Below are 21,209 nucleotides of genomic sequence, written 5' to 3'. Positions count from 1 at the left end.
GTGGCCAAGCCCTAGGTGGGCAGGTTGGTACCGGGGAAGCCAGGACGGTCCTTGCTCAGGGTATGCCACAGTGCTGGAGACAGGGAACTGCTGAGTGTGTCTGGCTGGGGGACTCCAGTTCTTTCTCCAGGGCAGCATTTGGCCCAGGGTGGGGGACAGTGGGGCTGTAAGCTGCCTTCTCCGGGTGGTCAGAGCCTGACCTTTTTCAGTTCCAGGGGGCTGTAGCTGTGGACTCCTGGGGCAGAGAGGGACTCCCCAGATGCTGCTGCGGGGACTGGCATGGGGAGCTGACAGGGGTTACCTTCCGGGGGTCTGTGTTCTGGCCTGAAGCTGCATACGGTGTACTGGGAACACTTTGGTCTGTCACACCCCCTCTCCTGTTACCCCTAGGCCATCTGTTTTCTGGAATGAATGACTAGCAGAGCAACAGGCTATGGCTCCAGAACCTGTAGGCAGGTTTATGAGGTAGATCTCAGGAATCTAGAGAGGCAAGCTGCAGGAGCTGGGGGAGATACTCCCCACTTCTCTGACCACCCCCACCCCCCCAGGAAGTGCCCCAGTCAGAACTCTGGGAACCCAGGGACACCCTTCTTTCTCGATGCTATCTGGATGGCACTGAGGGGACCTGGGGGACTGGGGTCAAGCCTATACTGTGGCTTCTGCTTCATCACCTCACCCTTGGCTGGTGGTATTTGGTGCAGGCCACCGCACAGTGCTGAGGTGGCCCCTGCGTGGGCACCCCCCTAGCAGGTTAAGGCCACCAGACTACATATACCCCCAAAGCTCTAGCTTTGACCTGGGGAGGTGCTGGAGCCCTGAGATGGGCTGAGCGGCCATCAGGGCAAAGGGTGCCTGGTGGTCAGGTCTCCTGTAATCAGGGTGGCCTCTGGTGGGTGGGGCCTGAGCTCCAAGGCTGCTGGGTGTGGAGTGACGGGGTGGGCCATGGTTGGAGGCAGCCTGGGGGCAGCAGTGCAGCGGGAGCCAGGCAGCCGAGCTGGGCTGGCAGCTGATGAAGGCCTCGGCGCAGTTCTCAGTGCATCACTGGCTGGTCCAGCACCAAAACCTTCAAAGCATTTGCCTTTCTGGCAGGGGCTGGGGCAGAGCTGCGGCTGGGCTGGGAGAGGCCTCGGCGCAGGGGAATAGAAGCTCCAGATCTGCATCCAGGGGCGATTTTCCCAGGCTCCTTCCTCCCACACAGCGGCTCCCTCCCTTGGTTCTGGAGCTGGATCAGGCCCTTCCCGCCAAGTCCTCGTGGCTGCACAACTCAGCCCCAGGCTGGGCTGCTCCCGTCTGGGGAGCAAAAACCAGGGCAGAACCCAGGACAGACAAAGGCTCATTAGCTGCGGCCCAGGTCCCCTCCCACCAAGGACGGCTCTCAGTCTACCAGCTGCCAGAAAAGGGCTATTGAGCTGGAGGCCTGAAAAGGCCACACTTTTATGTGAGCCTGGGCAGGTCTCATCCATCTCAGAGTTAAGTTGCTGGGCCTAGAGCAAAATTTTTCAAGAGAGGTGAAGTGCACCAGGACAGCAGGCCACCAGCAAGCCCGAGTGCAGGGGAGAGAGGAGCCTGGCGTCTCCCCAGCCTAGCCCCAACCCTGCTCCGCCTGTGCATGGGTGACCCAGCTTCCTCCCCCATGCAACCTGTCACTGGACTTGCTGACAGGAACAAAATGGACTGCTTTGAGTTCCACCTCTTTTCATTTCCTTCGCCCTCCCTCTGGAAGTGGCTTTAATGAGCAGTGAAATGGCTCAAAGGCAATCAGAGGAGTAAAGCGCCGGGATAATTAAATTGTCTTCCCCTTTCCCAGTGGAACCTTCACGCTCAGGCCTGGCTGCCTGGAGCTGGGGTTTCCGCACCCCCAGCCGGGCTCTGCCTCCACGATGCCCAGGCCTTGTCCTCTGCTGCCTCTTCCCCACCTCCCAGGGTCCTGGAGTGTCCAGATGGAGAGGGGCAACGCCTTGGTGGTGCTGCGCAGCCTGCTCTGGCCCGGCCTCACCTTCTACCACGCTCCTCACACCAAGAACTATGGCTACATCTACGTGGGCACTGGCGAGAAGAACCTAGACCTGCCCTTCATGCTGTAGGCGGGCTGCCTGGGGGCTGTGCAGAGTCTGAGCAGTATTTTCATAAAGGCGGTGAATCTGGTCAGTCTGTTCTGTGCTGCTGCTTACCCCCACCTCCACCTCCATCTGGTGTCCAGGCTGAGGAGAGGCCCAGCTCTAAATAGAGCAAGTGGCAGAGGGCTGGAATGTGCTAACAAGAGAGAATGGTGGGAGGGAACGGCATGGGGGAGAAGGTGGCAGCCAGGAGGCCTCTGAGGAGGGCAGCTTCTTGGACTCAGAAGAGAGCTGCACGTCGGCCGGGCAGCCTAACAAAAAGCCAACGGCTGTCAACAGAGAGGAAGGGAACCTGTGTGGCCGTGAGCTCCGCTCGATACGCCCACGTGGCCTACCACCAGAGCCCGGTGGTGACTCAATGTGCAGTGACTGGCCAGAAACGGGCTGAGCCCCCCGCGCTCCCCAAACAGTGAGCACACACCCAGCGGGGGAGCACAAGCCTGGTTTATAATATTCCTTCAGACAAAGGGCCGGTGCCCCAGCCCTGAGCCCAGGCCAGTCGTGAGACCACCACAGCTGCGCAGGGTCGCCTGCCCTGACTGCCCCCAGCGCCCAGCACCGTAGTGGTGCAGGTCCCGGGCCCTGGAGCAGACCTGCCCCCCCCCCTGCCCCCGTGCCATCTGCACTGGAAGAGCCGGGCCGCCCTGGTGGGATGGGGGGGAGTGCAGGATGAGCTCAGGCTCTCGGGAGGCCCTGCTCTCAGTCAGTGATAGAGCACCCAAGGCCTGCCCACGTAGGAGGCGTTGTCCTTCAGGAGGGGAGACCCCACAGCCATGCGCACCTTGTTCCAGCGGTGGCCTTTGTTGTAGATGGGCTTGACGGAACGGGGAGACCAGCGGGTCAGGTACCTGTTGGGGGAGGATGGGAGGCAGCCATGAGGGCTGGCAGCCCAGGATGCGGCAGAGACCACGGGCATGGGCCCCTTGGGCCGAAGCTGCACTTGGTCAATCAAACACTTTCACCAGCTTTCCTTTCTTGAGGAGGAGGGGCTTTTCCTGGCAGCAACTGCCCGGTGTGCCGTAAACAGATGGGCTGGGCTCTGGCGGCCGCACGCGTGTGTGGCCACGTGCTTGCTTGTCTTTATGAGTTGCCAGTGTGTGTGCGTGTATCTGCTGGGGGAGGAGGCAGAGGAAGAGGCTACTCAGAGGGCAGATTGGCCCTCTCTGGCCCAGTCGTGGGGAGAGGAGAGGCTGATGTAAGGGCCTGGAGGAATCCCTCCCTCTCCCCAACTTGGCTCACTCTGCCACCCCAGCCCTCAGGGAACAAGCCTGGGCAGCCATAACTGGTGGAGGACCCCTGACCCTTGACCCTCAAGCAGGCCATGATGGGAGCCAAGGGTGAGGGCCCGTGGGTGCAGACGTAGGCCAGGAAGGTTCATGTAATATGAGCGGGGATGGGGAAAGATGGCTGCCGCCCATAGTCCTTTGGCCTCCTTGGGGACAGCAGGGCCCTGACAGTTCCGGGAAGAGTGGCTCATGCCGGCTAAGACTGGGGTTTACTCTGTTCAGAAAGAAATTGGGATCCTATCCAGAGGCCCACCCTTCGTCCTGAAAGCTCAGCCTCGGCAAAGGCTGGGATCCTCCCCTGCTTCCACTAGGTTAGGGCTCAACCCAGTGCCTCTAGAAACCCTCCCATGAGAAGTTTTAATTAAAAAAATGAATAACCATGGCTGAAAATTTTTAGATAAGAGTGAAAAAGTTAAAAAAAAAAAGAGGGAAAAAGTGACTGCTAATGTATACATTTCAACTGAGCTCCCCTGGACCTCCGTCGTCTGAGTCCTGAGAGGAAGTAAAAGCTGTAGGACTACACACCACGTGCGAGGTGGGCAGGCAAGAGGGCTTCTGACGACCACTGGGTGGCTGTCAGCACCCCCAGCAGGGAGGTCTCTGTGCAGTGAGCTGGCCCCAGAGCTGCCTCTGCTGTGGCTGGTGGTGCTGGGACCTGGCAGGGCCCTATGCTGGTGTCTCCCTGGCTTCAGAGGGGGTGGGTGAAGAGGTGGGATGTGGAAGCAGGCTCCTTGGGATTGAAGATCCCGAGGCACACCAGGCTCTCCAGAGTTGCTGCCCTATTGCACCCCTCCGCCACCCTTGTCCCTCCCACCCTGGAGAGACCCTGGGAAGCTGGGCTTCGGCTGGCCCTGGGCCTGATGCTTGTGCCACAAGGAGCAAGCAGCTGCTGTAGAGGAGCTGGGGCCTCCGGTCAGCTCTCTGGGACCACTAAGAACCAAGGCTCCCTGCTAATCGAGCTCCTTCCTCCTACCTCTCTGGAAGGGGCAGGGAAGGAGACGGCACGGCCTGACAATCATCAAGTCCCTAGTTGTAGCCAGGACTCCCTCTCCTCCCCAGGAGGGCCTTTTGCAACCCCATGAGCCCCCACATACCATCAATCCTGCGTCACACTAATGGACACCGGATATACAGGAGGGAGCCTGGCTTCGCTTCAGAGGCTGAGGGCAGGATGGATTGTGTCCTCAGGCCTGCTGCTGTCTCTTAACAAGTTGGAGTGGGGGTGGGCTCAACTCCCAAAGGGTCCACAGCATATTTGAGAAAGACAAGAGGAAGTTAATATGTCCTGTTCCCCCAGGGCTGCTGGCAGATGGCCCAGCTGGCAGCGCGGGAGGTGCAGGTGGAGATGGGCAAAGGGCCAGGGTGCTGGCAAGGAGTCAGTGAAGACCCAGCTCTGGCCCTGCACCCCCGGCCCAGCAATCTAGAGCTGGTATCTGCCTGGCCTTCCATCCTCCATTCCCGGGTTCTGCTGGGGATCAGCCTAGGAGGTTTGCTGAGGGTGGGGGATCTTGCTTTGCTCTACCCAAAGAGTGAAGTTCTAGTGGCATTAGGACAGGCTGAAGGAGGGAGGGCCATTGATAGGAGAGAACAAGAAACACCAACATCAATTTTACAGACCTGGCTCTACTCTCAATAAGAGAGTATTGTAGTTCTAGGAGTGTGTAGTGTGGTAATGTCAGAGACAGCTGTTTGAGTGTTAGACAGGAACCTGTTCCTACACCAGAGGGGAACACCCTGCTCAGGCTGAAAGGCAGATTGATTCTAGGCTCTCAGATGGTAAAGCGTCTGTCTACAATGCGGGAGACCTGGGTTCGAGCCCTGGGTTGGAAAGATCCCCGGGAGAAGGAAATGGCAACCCACTCCAGGACTATTGCCTGGAAAATCCCATGGACAGAGGAGCCTGATAGACTACAGTCCACGGGGTCGCAAAGAGTCGGACACGACTGAGCGACTTCACTATACTACCACTAGGATATTTCTAGAGTCAATCTTTTTCTCCTGTTCCATAAAACCTCAGGATCTCATGGGATGCCATACGCAGCTGAGCAGGTTGTTAACTGTACAACTCTAGGGAGAACATTCACAATCTAGTCTTCATGGATGCTGCCTTCAAGTTTTACAGCATATGATCTGACAGCTCTATACGTGGTCCTACCCCAGAGAGCCCTCCCATTTCTATTTCTAAAGTCTCATTTTGCCCTTTAATAACCCCAGTGCTATTACTGAAAGTTTGTAGAACTGCTCTGACATTCCCATAGCAACCCAGTATGATGTCATAAACAGAGGATTAGCACATTCTAATGCCCAACCAGCAGATCTTCTTACCCTTGTTACCCCTGGGCTAAGTGCCCTGCTGGGGAGGGACAAGGACAGACGCTGAGGCTGGCAGAGGGAGAGTAACAGGCGTGCACAGTGGTGGGACTGATTGGGTGGTGGGGGTGGCATTCAGGCTGGAAGGGACAGAGCACTCCAGCTTTCCTGAGCTGCAGGATGAGCTCCAGGAGCTGGCCTCCCCAGCCCAGGCCTGTGTACCTGTTGAGTTGGGGTCTGGTCTTTGGAACAAATCCTTCAGGAAGCTTGGGCCTGTGATTTGGGAGCAGACCTGAATGGAGGGAAAAGCATTTAAGAGGTTGGTCTCTGTATTCCCTCTGCAGCTCTGGGGGCTGAACAGAAAACCCAAGGGGGTGGGAGGCTGGCATTGGGGGGTGAGTATAATGCAGTCTCTGGACACACACTGCTCTTTCAGGAGGAGCTAGGGGTGGAAGGTGTAATGGTGCCCACATTCTCCTGCCCCCTCTGCCCGAGGCCCTTTACCTGCTCGGTGGGCCATCTTCACACACTCCTCTATCTTGCGGTGCTCTTCTTGGCACAGCCCGGTGACCCTCCGGGGCAGCATGCCCCCATGTGGCCGGATGAACTGACTGAGCAACAGAACATCCTAGCGGAAGTGGAAGACAGGAGAGGAGGATCGTGTGGACGGGTGCTGGCTACCAGGGAGCCAGGGCCAAGTGGCCTGCAGGGTAGACTGTTGTGGCTGGCATTGTAAGGGGCTGACGCCACCCTGAGAAGCGACCTGAGACCATTCCCTCCACACAAGAGCTCTGCACTCAGGCCTGCTGCCTCCACTGCAACAAGTTCAATCCCAGCTCAGCAAGATTTCCTGGCCCCGTTACCAACCCCAAGAGTTCTCAGCTCCCCTATGAGACAGTCTTCCGACAGACTTGGTGAGAGAAGGGGAACTTTTCAAGAAGGTTAACAAGCTATCATGCACCCACAGCATCTCTCCTGGTGATGAAAAGTGTGTTATCTTCTTTGGGTGACATAGGGGGTATGTTATGTATTTACACACAAGAGGGAAGGCCTGTACCATTTCTGCCCCCAAAGTCTACATATGATAGTCTACACACCACAGCCCAGGAGACATGCAGAGAGCCCCTCCACCTTCTGCCATGCCCTCTGAACGAAGCACCAGGCAGCAATAAGCTGAGGAGGATGAGGTCAAGTTGTGAAGCTAAATCCCACATCTTCTACGCCCCCTGTGCCCAGATGGGAATGGATTTTTGGGCTTCCTTTGAACCATCAGACTGCTTTGGATGAGTCAAGGAAATACCGATAAACAAAGACAGCATCCAGAGAGATCAAGTCCCCTCTCAACTCTCACAGGATGGCAGGGGTTAAAGAAAAAGTCTCCCACACCACCCCAGGGGCATGACATGCCTGTCTCCACAGTCCTGGTCCTGACACGGATTCGCTGCCCTGGCAGGTGCCTCACTGTATAACTGTAGATTTGCTTTAATCACTGGTCTGCTCCTGGGGGACCCAGGCCCCCAATTCCCACCCCCGTAATCCTCAGAATCTGATGAAAAGAACTTGGACTGGATTATCTGGGGATAATACACGGGGCTCACAGCCCCAGCGCTGCCCCCACTGCAGGCTGCCAAGGAGGCTGACAGCTCTCTGCAGCTCAGAGTGGCGCTGTCCTGAGCAGAAAGGGGTGAAAAGGAAAACAACTTCTCCAGCCTTTACCTTGGAGGGGATTGGATTTCTTCTGCTTGATAAACAGAGCCAAGTCCATTTCCTGGAAACGGCTGGTAGGAAGAGTACTCCGCAGTGGTCAGGCAGGTGTGGGTTCCCCTCCCCATCCACAGCTGGGATCCTAGGTATGGCCAGGACCCTACAAACTTCCACGTCACAAGAAGCTGAGAGCACTGCCTGTGGCCTGCAAGTTCCCTGTTACTCCAAGTGGCCATCAGCAAAAGGGCGGGGATAGGGTGAAAGAATACTGCCACCCCCCCACCCTGGGGTGGCGTGAGGCCAAGGCTCCCAGCCCAGGAGATTAGTTGGGTTGTTCTGTTCAGATCCCATGGGCATGTGGCCTTTCCTGCTCTCACCACCTGACCGGGATCTCTGCCCTTAGTCATCCCATTCCACAGAGGGGCACAGGGACAACACGCAGGTCAAACTGGCCCAAAGCCTGAATCACCTGAAACCTCAGAATAGGGTGCTTAATGTCACCAGCAGAACTCTGAAGGACAAGTATGTATTTCTCCAGGGCTGTATCCAGCCCCTAGGCCTGCCGCATCTCCAGACATGATGCAGAATAGCAGCTGGGACTGGCAGCTCTGCCTGGGTTTCATACCCCAGAGTGCATCCCAGCTCTGATACTTACTAGCTATGTGATCTGAGGCGAGTGCATTAACTTTGCCATGCCTCACATTGCCTCATCTGTAAAACAAGGATGAAAACAGTACCTACTTCACCAGGATATTGTGAAAACAAAGTGAATTATGCCCCTACCATTGTTTGCTCTCATCACCTCTCTGTGAAACGACAGCTCTAGAAGAGCTACAGCAAACAGGGGTCCCTGTAGCTCCAGTGTGGGAAGAGAGTAAAGTGCCCTCAGATCACAGTGAGGACTCTCAAGACACACCCTCATTACACAAGGAGGAAAACCAAGCCCAGACTCTGATTCCATCCCTCAGGAACACAGCCCTGCGAGACTGGGCTCCAGGGCCCTGGTGGTATGAGCTGCCTGCAACCAGACCAGGAACTGAGTCAGGGACTCTCCACCCTGGTGCACATTAGAATCACCTGGGGAGCTTTAAAAAATAATGATGGCCGGGTTCCATCCCAAGCCAGCGGAATCATCTAGGCGTGGGGTCTGAGCATTTTTAAAGCTCCCCCGGGACTCAGCGTTGAGAGCCATTGGACACAATGCTTCTGTCTTGGTGGCTCCGTGAGATGTTAAGATGTTAAGCCCGTGGGAAATAGGAGCTCAGATGCGCAGACTCACCTCATAGCTATACTTGTGCTTCAGGTTCCAGCGGCAGATGGGGCATTGACCGGAGGGGTTGGGGGGATTTGGACTTTCCTTGGGAGTCCCTGTGATTCGGCCTTCAATCTAGGAGGCAGAGAAAGATAGCTGATGAGGGGTAGAGTTGTGTGGAGACCCTGATCCTTGAGGAACCCCCAAAAGCTGCTGAGGCTTCCTCTCTAGAGGCCTTGGCAGAGCAGCTAATGGGCCTCTCTGCCTGAACACGGCTGCTGGACACTGGGTCTCAGGTGGCCACAGAGCTGGGCTCGGTGACCTGTGAGGGTAATAGAAACTGAACTTAATGCTGGTGGCAAGAGAAGAGGTGTGTTGTATCTGCTGAATGCTAGCTTTCCATCCTCAAAAAGACAAAAACTCCAGAACTTTATGCTTCCCTCTCCCTGTTTTGGGAAAAAGTAATCCATGGATATGGTAAGAAGTTTCAAACTGCCCAGGGATGTGTAGTCCAAAGGAAGTCTCACCCCTTATCCTGCATATCCTTCTTAGCACAAACTGCAGTTTCCAGCTCTAACACAGGTAAGTCTACAACCAGGCACGATTTGGCCTCCAGGGGACACCAGACAATGAAACAATTCTGATCGTCGCCACGGGGGTGGGGTGGGTCCCTAGCTCCTAGCAGTTCGGTTCAGTTCAGAAGCTCAGTCGTGTCCGACTCTTTGCGAAACCATGAATCGCAGCACGCCAGGCCTCCCTGTCCATCCCCAACTCCCAGAGTTCACTCAGACTCACATCCATCGAGTCAGTGATGCCATCCAGCCATCTCATCCTCTGTCGTCCCCTTCTCCTCCTGCCCCCAATCCCTCCCAGCATCAGAGTCTTTTCCAATGAGTCATGAGGTGGCCAAAGTACTGGAGTTTCAGCTTTAGCATCACTCCTTCCAAAGAAATCCCAGGGCTGATCTCCTTCAGAATGGACTGGTTGGATCTCCTTGCAGTCCAAGGGACTCTCAAGAGTCTTCTCCAACACCACAGTTCAAAAGCATCAATTCTTCGGCGCTCAGCCTTCTTCACAGTCTAACTCTCACATCCATACATGACCACTGGAAAAACCATAGCCTTGACTAGACGGACCTTAGTTGGCAAAGGAATGTCTCTGCTTTTGAACATGCTATCTCGGTTGGTCATAACTTTCCTTCCAAGGAGTAAGCATCTTTTAATTTCATGGCTGTAGTCACCATCTGCAGTGATTTTGGAGCCCCAAAAAATAAAGTCTGAGACTGTTTCCACATCTATTTCCCATGAAGTGATGGGACAAGATGCCATGATCTTTGTTTTCTGAATGCTGAGCTTTAAGCCAACATTTCACTCCACTTTCACTTTCATCAAGAGGCTTTTTAGTTCTTCACTTTCTGCCATAAGGGTGGTGTCATCTGCATATCTGAGGTTATTGATATTTCTCCCGGCAATCTTGATTCCAGCTTGTGTTTCTTCCAGTCCAGCGTTTCTCATGATGTACTCTGCACAGAAGTTAAATAAGCAGGGTGACAATATACAGCCTTGACGTACTCCTTTCCTAGTTGGAACCAGTCTGTTGTTCCATGTCCAGTTCTAACTGCTGCTTCCTGACCTGCATACAGGTTTCTCAAGAGGCAGGTCAGGTGGTCTGGTATTCCTATCTCTTTCAGAATTTTCCACAGTTTATTGTGATCCACACAGTCAAAGGCTTTGGCATAGTCAAGAAAGCAGAGATAGATGTTTTTCTGGAACTCTCTTGCTTTTTCCATGATCCAGCGGATGTTGGCAATTTGATCTCTGGTTCCTCTGCCTTTTCTAAAACCAGCTTGAACATCTGGAAGTTCACGGTTCACATATTGCTGAAGCCTGGCTTGGAGAATTTTGAGCATTACTTTACTAGCATGTGAGATGAGGGCAGTTGTGCGGTAGTTTGAGCATTCTTTGGCACTGCCTTTCTTTGGGATTGGAGTGAAAACTGACCTTTTCCAGTCCTGTGGCCACTGCTGAGTTTTCCAAATGTGCTGGCATATTGAGTGCAGCACTTTCACAGCATCATCTTTCAGGATTTGAAACAGCTCAATTGGAATTCTATCACCTCCACTAGCTTTGTTCGTAGTGATGCTTTCTAAGGCCCACTTGACTTCACATTTCAGGATGTCTGGCTCTAGATGAGTGATCACACCATTGTGATTATCTGGGTCGTGAAGATCTTTTTTGTACAGTTCTTCTGTATATTCTTGCCACCTCTTCTTAATATCTTCTACTTCTCTTAGGTCCATACCATTTCTGTCCTTTATAGAGCCCATCTTAAGGGCCTAGATCTGATAGATAGAGTGCCTGATGAACTATGGAATGAGGTTCGTGACACTGTACAGGAGACAGGGATCAAGACCATCCCCATGGAAAAGAAATGCAAAAAAAGCAAAATGGCTGTCTGGGGAGGCCTTACAAATAGCTGTGAAAAGAAGAGAGGCGAAAAGCAAAGGAGAAAAGGAAAGATATAAGCATCTGAATGCAGAGTTCCAAAGAACAGTAAGAAGAGATAAGAAAGACTTCTTCAGCGATCAATCCAAAGAAACAGAGGAAAAGAACAGAATGGGAAAGACTAGAGATCTCTTCAAGAAAATTAGAGATACCAAGGGAACATTTCATGCAAAGATGGGCTTGATAAAGGACAGAAATGGTATGGACCTAACAGAAGCCCCTAGCAGGGAAGCTGCTAATAAGCATCCTATGACAGACAGGACAGGCCCCCAGAGCAGAGAACCAGCCCATCTAAAACACCAATAGTGTTGGGCTAAGAAACCTGGTCTAGGCCTACACGAGCAGACAACTGTGTGCACACCCCTCCTCCCCTCTAAAAACACAGAGCGGGGGACACAGTCCCCTGGCTGCCTCCTCTCAGCACTCTGGATGCCACCTTTCACACCCCACTTAGGCCACGTGTGAAGTGACCTCCGCCATGGCTGCTGTGTCCTGTGACACAGCCTTGGAGAGACTAAGCGCAATAAAGCAGTGACCTGGGCGCCAGCTCCAATTGCAGGAGGGGGAGGTTAGACAGCCTTGCTGATTGAGGCCACGGATTATGAGAGTGAGGCTGGGCCAAGTCTGAGAGGCTTTGGGAGGGAAGCAACTCTCCCAGGGGAGAAATGGCAAAAGGCAAAGGAGTTGGCTGCGCAGGGTGCTTTACTGCCTTCCTGGCAATGCCACCCCAGCAATGCCAGAAATGGAGCCAAGAGCTCGGGAAAATGGAAGGTGCATGGAAGGTCGTGGGAGGGGGTCAAAGTGGGCCTGGGGGTGGAGAGCTAACATTCACACACCCCCTACTACAGGCCTGGCTCTGTGCTGATAATGGTCCACATGGATCATCTCATTTAACTCCACAGCCTAGTGAGGGCAGATTCATGATCTTATTTTACTGATGAAGAAGTGAGACTCTGACAATGAGTAATACCCAAAGTCAGCCATGGCACTGCCTCTCCAGGCATGGCTAGGCTCCCTCCCCAAGGGCTCTCATGGGACCACATGCCTCTGAGTTCGTTCCACAAATAGCAAATTCATGCCCCACAGGAAAAACACTCTGCACACAGAGAAACCCAATGAGTTTCTCTCCACCAGCATGGAGTTTCCAGGGTGAACGCTTGTTTCAGTTTGGGATAAGGGAACTATTCTTAAAGGGATAGGAGTCCCTAGAAAGAACTGCCTTGAGGTCTTAACCTCAAGCACAAAGATTGAGGGGGAGCCTTCTGGAGAAGACCCAAAGAGGGAACCCTAAGGGCTTGTCCTGGGGATAAGAAGGCCTTGGGGAGGGCCGTGCGTGGCTAGCTGCCAGAGGGTTAAATCCTTGGTTGACATGGAAGCCACAGAGGCTTCTGGGAACTCTGTGGAGTGGTTGAGGATTTCTTGGGAGGCACAGAAGGCCATGTGAAAACAACGTTGTCTTTTAGGGATTATAGGATAATCTAGGCCCCATGACTCCCTGAGGAAGGGAGGTGAGATGGGCCCAGTGAGGGTGGGGGTTGGGGGAGGAGTAGAGGGAGTGAAAAAGCGTCTAGCTTTCTCACCACCAGATGAGCCAGGGCGCCAGCTATGAGCTCAGGGCCCAGAAAGTGTCACCTCCTCACAGCCTCATTGAAGGAGTAGCTTAGTCATTCTAGGCAGAAAGGAAAGAGACAGATCCAGGCTCCTGGCCCAGGGTCAACTTACTCTTTCTAGCCTTGCCATTGCCTTAGTTTCTCCTTTGGAAAACTGACTTATCGCCCGCCAAAAAACACAGCAGCAAATACTACTGAGCCCGTGTCATACAAAAGGCCACTCTAATCAAGTAACAGATGCCTCAGTCCAACACAGCGACTGTTCCTGATTAACCACACTCCCGCACACAGGTTGAAAATAGTAGATGCGGGATTTATGGTCACAGAGGGAGCAGATCCTGAAGCCAGTCCAGTTGGGGCTCCTACCCTCTCTCAGAGCAGCAGCCAGGCAGCTCCAAGTGGTACAGAGGTTGGAAGTGGCCAGCTCGACAATACTTACTATAGTCGTCTTCCCTTCTTGGATCTCCACCACTACAGAGATAAAGGGGAAAAATTAGGTCAGCCATTTAATAAGGAACAGGGAGTTTTAAACAAGAGCTCAAACCTTAGACACGAAGAAAGATGAAGCGCTGTCTGTGCCTCCCAAGGCCTCCACTCGGGGGGTGCAAGGTTTGCCGCCCAGGGCCCGGCTCTGTGCCCAGAAGGCTGTGCAGAGCAGTGCTCAGGTGCTTCAGTCGTGTCCAACTCTTTGCGACCCCATGGACTGTTGCCCACCAGGTTCCTCTGTCCACGGGGATTCTCCAGGCAAGAATACTGGAGTGGGTTGCCATTTCTCCTCCAGGGGACCTTCCTGACGCAGGGACTGAACCCATGCGGCTCACTGCAGGCAGATTCTTTACTGCTGAGACTCTGGGGAAGCCCATAACGTAAGGGCTCCTGCAAAGCAGGAGACCCCCATTTTATTCCTGGGTTGGGAAGATCTGCTGGAGAAGAGATAGGCTACCCATTCCAGTATTCTTGGGCTTCCCTGGTGGCTCAGCTGGTAAAGAATCTGCCTGCAATGCGGGAGACCTGGGTTCGATCCCTGGGTTGGAAAGATCCCCTAGAGAAGGGAAAGGCTACCCACTCTAACATTCTGGCCTGGAGAATCCCATGGACTGTATAGTCCATGAGGTCACAAAGAGTCAGACCGGACTGAGCGACTTGCACTCTCACTTTTCCTACAGGCTGGGTGGGGGCAAATCTAGATGCCCGTATCAATCACCTCTGAGATTAAGGGTCTTCACACTGTTTCTGCCTTTCTGAGCCAAGATTTATCTTGGTTCCATCCAAGGTACTTGGCAAGATCTTGCCCTACTGTGGCTAGCAATCATGGCCTGAGAGCTGAGGGGTTGGGGGTGGACAGAGACCATAAAAAGACCTTCAAAAGTGCCCACTGTATGTGTCCTTTCATGAAGAGAAACCAGACAAATGTGGCTCCCGACCTTGACCAGTCTGAATCTAAGATGCAGCACCCAGGGGCCCCACAACGGGTAATAATGAGATCAGTTCACTCTGAGAACATCTTGAGAGCCTTGTGTTAAACCTGTACAAAGGCAGCTATCTCTCCTCCCTGCAGGGATGCATTTTGTTATCCACACTGGAGAGGGAAGAGTGATAGGAACGAGGGGCCTGCAGGTACGGGGTTGGGGTCGGGGCAGAATTTCAAAGAGAGGACTGCAGAGCCATCCTGAGAGGGACTCCCTCAGCTCTTCACCTCTTTAGGAGACAGGCAGTCAGAAAAGAACCCACGGGCAAAACAATTTCATTGCATGCATGTCAGGCTGTACTTATGTCCTCTTATTTAACCAGGATGCAGAAAGACAACTTCAACAATATCCTAAGGGAGAACCAAGCTCATAACCCACATTTGGCAAATAAAATCAAACAGAAGGTTCTTGGAGATTCTCCCATGGTCGCCCAGTTTCTCTGGAAAGAGAGAAGCCATGGCTTTTGGCACAGGAACTGGCACACCGCAGATGCTCCATAAACGCTAGGGAGCAAAATATTGGTCGTGATGCCCTTCTGACTGCTAACTACCGTAACAGAAAATGTGAGTGCACACAGCTATACCTAGGCTGCAAATTGTCTCCCCAAATGCTAAAACCATATTTTAACAGCAGCTTGGCTACCGCAATTAGTTCTACTCAGCTCTAGTCAAGGAAAGCAGCAGTACAGATTAGAAAGAACCCAAGGTTAACTTTGTGAATCTAATGAAAGTTACGGACCTCGCCCTAGAAACACGGCCCTCAGTGTACACACAATTAGACATGGATTACAGGAAGCTCACAGACCCCTGCAGCTATGCACCTAAATGGTAAGACTGGTTTTCCCTCAGTGGTGGCAGGAGGTGATTTTCTAAAGTTTCTAAAATAAACATGTACTTCTTTTGCAATAAAAATCAGCAGTAAAAACAGAGAGGCTAAGAAAAAAAAAGTGAGGCAACTTGAACCCACCCGGAGGCCCAGGGCAGCATCTGTGATCACTGAGCTCTATGACTGACACCAAATTGGACCCAGACTGCCTGGAACTATCCCCCATTCGCTTTCTGGGCACGGCCATTCATAAAGACCCATTACTCCAAACAACCAACCTGAGAGCCCCTCAGTTGCGACTCCACACACACAAGGGAGTGACAGCTGGCCAGAAAGGCCCTGAGGCTTTCTCCAGAGAACACTATAGTTACTAATCAACTCAAAGACAAACTAAGCTTCTCTCCCTAAGACAAAATGCGTCACCCCACGTACGGATCTACTTGTTCCCAAGAGACCAGCCTAAACGGGATGTGGGTGAGACTCAACCTGGTACTCAGTCTGGAGGCCAGCACATCTGCAGGGGGATGGTCACTGCACTGCGTCAGCTTACAAGAGCATCGGGGCAGGAGGGCCGAGCCCTAGCCGAGCTGGGCACCCAGGAAACTTTGCAAATCTGCAAAAACCAAGTTGGAAGAGGGGCGGAGGATGACCCAGTCTGAGTAACAGCAGGTGAGGGGGGCAGCACAGGTTTTTAAGAATCCCGATAGGAAACAAAAGGAGAGACCTACTCCAGAATCACTTGAGTTGGCGTGAGATCAGTGCCCTGAAGTGAGGCAGACCAACATGTGCTTCCCCTCTCCGTGGAGGCACTTGGGTCCTAACCATGAGGTAAACAAGTCGAGCAAAACACACATCACTCCCGGCAAAGAACCAAACCCTGAAGTCATCCCACTGGCCCCTGGAAGAGAGATCAAAGTCCATGGCAAGCTCCACTATTCATAAGCTCCCCACACAGCAGCTCTGAGCCAGTGAATCATCTCACTATAAGTTAGCGGGTAAAACAATAGGCAGATGCTTATCTCATAGAGACGATTTGTCAAACGAGGAGGAATGACTTGAGAACTCATATGGAACTGAGACTGATCAGGGCGGTATCTCAGTGCAGGGGCTGAGGGCCCACTGGAGCCTGAAGAGGCCCTAGTAGATTCCAGGCCTCTCAAAACAGAGATAGGAATCAAAACAGTATTGCTTTTCAGCATGCATACAAAAACATGTCAAAACCAAACAAAACCTGAGATCCATTTTGTCCCTGGCCTCCTCTCCATTCAAGAGAAGTGGGGGTGGTTAAGAAAAGCTGGACTAACAGGAGACCATTAGTCACTGACTGAAAACTTGTTTAGAAAAAGATGGAATTGCCCTTGTGTTCTGAGATGTGGCTGGATCAAGTAAACTAAAGAAGCAGTTTTCTAAACCAAGATTAAGGGCCAAGATCTTACACATCACATAATCTGTGCCACAGGAGGCAAGGCATTTGCTGAGCAACCGTGGAGTGTACAACTGGGCTCCACCCACCGTGGAGAGCTCCCCCCCTAAGAGGAGACACAGTCTTTGCCCTAGAGGAGAAAAGAGAACTAAACCAAGCATGGGAACTTCACTCTAATAAAGTCCATGCCTCGTAAAGAGGTCCTTTGAGTACTTCAGTAAATACTCGCCTAGGATGGAGTCCAAGATAACTGAATTGTAAGTCTAGAGCAAACAGCATCGCAGTGAGATTGCAGTGAGGCAAAAAGACCTCGATGGCCACACAAACAGACACAGAGAACTGCGGCAGGATAAAGGCCCAACTGTTTAGTAAAGGAGGAAGTGAGGGGAGATGAATGACAAGGGCTGGAGGGAACTCCTGCAAGAAGTGCCCAGAGGACCGATGTCCTTCTTGGAAAGGCTCCATGGAAATCAAGTCCCAAGCAGAGCATGAAGGGATGGAGTAACTGAATGGCAAGGTGGCTACAGGGCAGCACCAACAATCCTACACAGCACTCTTGGCAAGTGTGGCCATTGACTACTTTTCTCAAACTCCTTTCTCCCTCAAGCACTGCTCCCTTCTGCTCATCTTTAACTCTGCCACAAAAGTTTTCTGAGTCTCTCACCACCTACCCTTTCCTTTTCCCTTGGACCTGAGGGAACTTCCCTCTGCACTATCCTTCAAACAGGGAGTCTCATTGCTACACAAAAATCTCTTTCCACTAGCAGGTTACTCTGGACCATGTCTTTTGAATTCTTTAAAGCCCCCAACTTGCTCACTTCTATCTCAAAGCTTTCAGTTACAGGGCTGTCCATCCTGCAAGGCACATCCTTTTCTGAAATGCTAGGTCCTCCAGAAAGCTCCCTTAGCTAACTGGAAAAGAAGAAAAACATTCCCTTCAGCTTTTACTTCTTTCAACACACTCTGCTCTGAGGGTCTGCCAGATCATTATTGCTCATTTAGAAAGTCATATGTGTTTATTACTCATTTTAAATGCTTTCCTTCACAAGGGCTCTACGAGTGACAAGGCAGGAACAAGGCCTTATCTCTGCTAGGTCTCACGGTGTCAATCATGAAATCAACTCCAGCAAGTTAACTGATAAGAGCTTTTAGGAAAGGGAGGGAGCCACCGGGAAGCCCTGCCGTGGAGTACAAAGGTGGTGTCACTGGTGGAGAGGGAAGATTGCTGGCCCTACTTCTGACTCCAGCACTTACTAGCTGTGTGATGCTGGGCACAGCTACTGAACACCTCTGGACCAGATTTCATTTGTAAAAATGCCAGTAATACCCACCCTTAAAGGCTGTTGAGAAGACTGAAAAGTGTATGTGGAAAACCTGGCAGAGTGCTTGCAGCAGGAACTTAGTAAATCACAATTTCCACTTTTTCCCTTCCCTTAAGTCTTGCTTCTTCCATAATCATCTTTTTTGGTTCTGTATGTCCCTCTGGTCAAAGATCAGACCAGGCTTTCTCAACAGCAGCAGGACTGGTATTTCAGGCCAGGTGGTTCTTTGTTGTAGGGGGCTGTCCTGTGCACAGGAAGATGCTTAGCAGCATCCCTGGCTTCTACCACCACACACCCAGCTGTGAAGACCAAAAATGTCTCTGGACATTGCCAAGTGTCCCTGAGAGAACAATCTGCCCTTGACTGAGAATCACTGCTTCATACAGAGAGCCTCTACAGGCAGGAGCAGTAGTGCTGAGTGCCCAAGAACTCTAACTAAAATTAAAGAGTACTATCATATCAGAAAAGTAGAAATGCTTGAATGTTTTCAGCAAGACGCCAGCTCCCTCTCTGTGACTTTAAATTCTATGTATACAATCAGTTCAGTTCAGTCGCTCGGTCGTGTCCGACTCTCTGCGACCCCATGAATCGCAGCACGCCAGGCCTCCCGGACAATCACCAACTCCCGGAGTTTACCCAAACTCATGTCCATCAAGTTAGTGATGCCATCCAGCCATCTCATCCTCTGTCATCCCCTTCTCCTCCTGCCCCCAATCTCTCCCAGCATCAGAGTCTTTTCCAAATCTATACAATATTATTCCTCAAATATACCAGCCAGGACCAGTCAAAATTAGCTATATGTGTAATTCTTTTAGCTTTACACATAATGGATAGAATATCAAGAGAAAGTTGTTGGTGTTGCTTTTAATTTAAAGGCTTTGGAGATAGGTGGTTCTCAAGAAAAGTATAAGCTAAGCTAATGCCTTCAAGTAAGATCACATCAATTCAATTATTTGGCTTTTAGGTCTGACAGTAACACAGAGAAGCTAGCAGGTATTCATGGTGAGGAAGACTTCAAATATTCATCTCATCATATAGCCATCTCTCCAACTGAAAAATTCAAATCTCAAATATCCTTTGTAAAAAAACCCAAAACTATTCCTTTTGCCTATCCTCTGGGAACATGGCAAAGAACTGTTTTCAACTTCTAATTTCGAAATGGATATTTGCATTGTAGCTGTTAATGTTTGACACTTGGTAGATGCCATCAAAAATGTTACAGGCATGGAATTCCCTGGTGGCCCAGTGTTTAGTAGGACTCTGTGCTTTCACTGCAAAGAATCCAAGTTTGATCCCTGGTTGGGGAACTAAGATCCCACAAGCCAAGTGGCGTGGCAAAAAAAAAAAAAAAAAAGCTATGGGCATATGCCTATTTTACAGCATAGGAACACATGAAACAACTTTCCAAGTCCTTTTTACCATCAGCGTGATCTCTTTGGCATCTTTCTTTATCAATGCATTAGTTCATCTAACGGTAAGGAGGCAGTACCTGGATTTTGTTTTTCTTTCTAGCAAATGTTCCATCTTCCCTTCATAGCTAAATTCTTCAAACACCTATTTCCATTTCTTCATTAATTCTCTCTTTAATTTTCCCAAACTGGATTCCTTATCTGCCATTCTACTGAAAACTTACAAAAGACTTTTTCTGAGACAAATCCAATGCTCCCCTTGTTAGGCTCTTTTTTTTTTTTTTGGACTTTGATGCTTCCCTTGGCAAAATGATCACCATTTTCCCCTGGATATATCTCAGCTTTAGTTAAAGGATATGCTACTCCAGGTCTTAAACACACACAAAAAAACCACTTCTTTGCACATCACTTATCCTTTCATGCTTCCAGCAGTGCACAAAGGAAGGTTATGTACTGAAAAGACCTTTCCATTTTCCACCAGATTCCATCCTTCTATGAGTCTATTAAAGACACACCCCCTTCAGGAAAACTTCCAATTCAGTTTGCTGTTTCCAGTAACCAAATCTCTCTGAACGTGTGCTTAGTTGCTAAGTCATGTCCATCTCTTTTAGGATCCCGTGGGCTGTACCCAGCAGGCTCCTCTGTGCATAGGATTTTTCAAACAAGAATACTGGAGCAGGTTGCCATTTCCTTCTCCAGGGAATCTTCCCAGACCCGGGCATCAAACCCGTGTCTCCTGCATTGCAGGATTCTTCACCCGCTGAGCCATTGAGGAAGCCCCAAATACCTAATACCTAAATTGTATTTATTGGAGAGTACTGCATCATCTCATTAGAACCTAACTTCTCAGGAACCCCTTGACAGTTTGAAGTATAGCACTTCGCCTTCAATAAGCTCTCAGTTCAATGTTAGGCTGCCTTTCCAGACTAAATGAAAAGCAAACCCACCATCCAGGATATGCCTGTTTTAGCTGTTCAATGGCCTTTCCACCTTACCTTCCACCTCTTAGATTAAGGGTTCGGGCAGTGAAAGCTGCCATCAGATTACAGCATTTCAGATGAGAAACTGGAAAAGGAGGCCCAGGGGAGGGTATCCAGCTGACCTTCCCTGATCGCGCAATAATTCTTTAGTGAATGAGGCGGCGGTTCAAAGAATATGGAATAGAGAATTAACATCCAGTGCCTGCGTGCGTAGGTGCTAAGTCGCTTCCGTGTCCGACTGACCCTATGGACTGTAGCCTGCCAGGCTCCTCTGTCCATAGGATTCTCCAGGCAAGAGTACTGGAGTGAAATGTCATACCTTCCTCCAGGGGATCTTCCCGATCCAGGGATCGAACCCATGTTTCTTAAGTCTCTTGCACTGCCAGGCCCTTAACAAAAAACTTTTCTGAACCCAAGACAGGTTTCTATTCTGCTCCTAAATAAGCAAGGCTTTCTCTCCGATCTTCATCCCCCTCGCCCCCCTCCCCGGCACCACCCATGAGGACACTCACGATGGGTGAGAGATCAAGGAAATAGCATCAGGGTTCGGAAGAAAACTGCTAGCATTCCCGGAGCGCAAACATCTCCAACGTTTCAGAATCGCGCGAAAGGGAGGGAGGGGCGCATGGGGGCAGAAGCAGCCTTCGTTTCTTCTCTTCAACCCTAGGAGGTCACGAGGACCCAGCACTCACCTTCCCTGAACCCGCGGGCTGGTGGCCTAGCCCAGCTGGTCACGGTCGAGCCTGTCAACAGCCCTCTGAGAAACCGTCCGCAGCCGGACACCAGCACATTGAGGGCCGCCATCTTGAAAACTATCGCTGACCTCTTGTGCACTTCCGCTTCCGGAACGGGGCGCGCACGCAGCCGCAGTAGTGGGCAGGAAGAGTGCGTCTTGTGAGCGTGCAGCTCCGTTACTCTTGTCAGTTGCTTCGATTTCCTCACCTCTCCAGCTCGGAGCAAAGCAGAGCTAATGTGTGAAGCCTGTGCTTCATTCTGAG

The 21,209-nt window shown here is 51.5% G+C and overlaps 2 protein-coding genes across 5 annotated transcripts in view; one reads left to right on the top strand and one right to left on the bottom strand.

Moving 5' to 3' along the window:
• Positions 1-2,148, top strand: part of RSPH9 (radial spoke head component 9) — a 13,338-nt gene extending 11,190 nt beyond the window's left edge. For both annotated transcript variants that reach the window (XR_005722722.1, XM_040249618.1), the window contains one exon: positions 1,924-2,148. Coding sequence is in view for 1 of the 2 variants with exons in the window: in XM_040249618.1 (XP_040105552.1) it covers positions 1,924-2,084 (161 nt within the window). In the remaining variant the exon portion in view is untranslated. The remainder of the gene's footprint in view (positions 1-1,923) is intronic.
• MRPS18A (mitochondrial ribosomal protein S18A) lies at positions 1,694-21,209 on the bottom strand. 3 transcript variants are annotated; one of them, XM_040249626.1, is made up of 6 exons: positions 20,904-21,209; positions 13,223-13,254; positions 8,697-8,804; positions 6,218-6,341; positions 5,936-6,005; positions 1,694-2,965 (listed from the first exon to the last, which is right to left on the bottom strand). In XM_040249626.1, exons 1-6 carry the CDS (start codon positions 21,013-21,015, stop codon positions 2,821-2,823), a joined length of 591 nt encoding a protein of 196 aa, XP_040105560.1. In that variant the 5' UTR covers positions 21,016-21,209; the 3' UTR covers positions 1,694-2,820. The 3 variants fall into 3 exon arrangements, 2 of the variants coding, with proteins under 2 accessions (XP_040105560.1, XP_040105561.1); XR_005722723.1 differs by lacking the exon at positions 1,694-2,965 and adding an exon at positions 2,972-5,164 and having other exon boundaries at positions 5,369-6,005; positions 20,904-21,037; XM_040249627.1 differs by lacking the exon at positions 5,936-6,005 and having other exon boundaries at positions 20,904-21,036.

The sequence above is a fragment of the Oryx dammah genome, unplaced genomic scaffold (assembly GCF_014754425.2).
Source record: "Oryx dammah isolate SB20612 unplaced genomic scaffold, SCBI_Odam_1.1 HiC_scaffold_11, whole genome shotgun sequence".
In the NCBI taxonomy this organism is placed as follows: domain Eukaryota; kingdom Metazoa; phylum Chordata; class Mammalia; order Artiodactyla; family Bovidae; genus Oryx; species Oryx dammah.
This window is presented reverse-complemented; position numbering and strand designations above follow the sequence as displayed.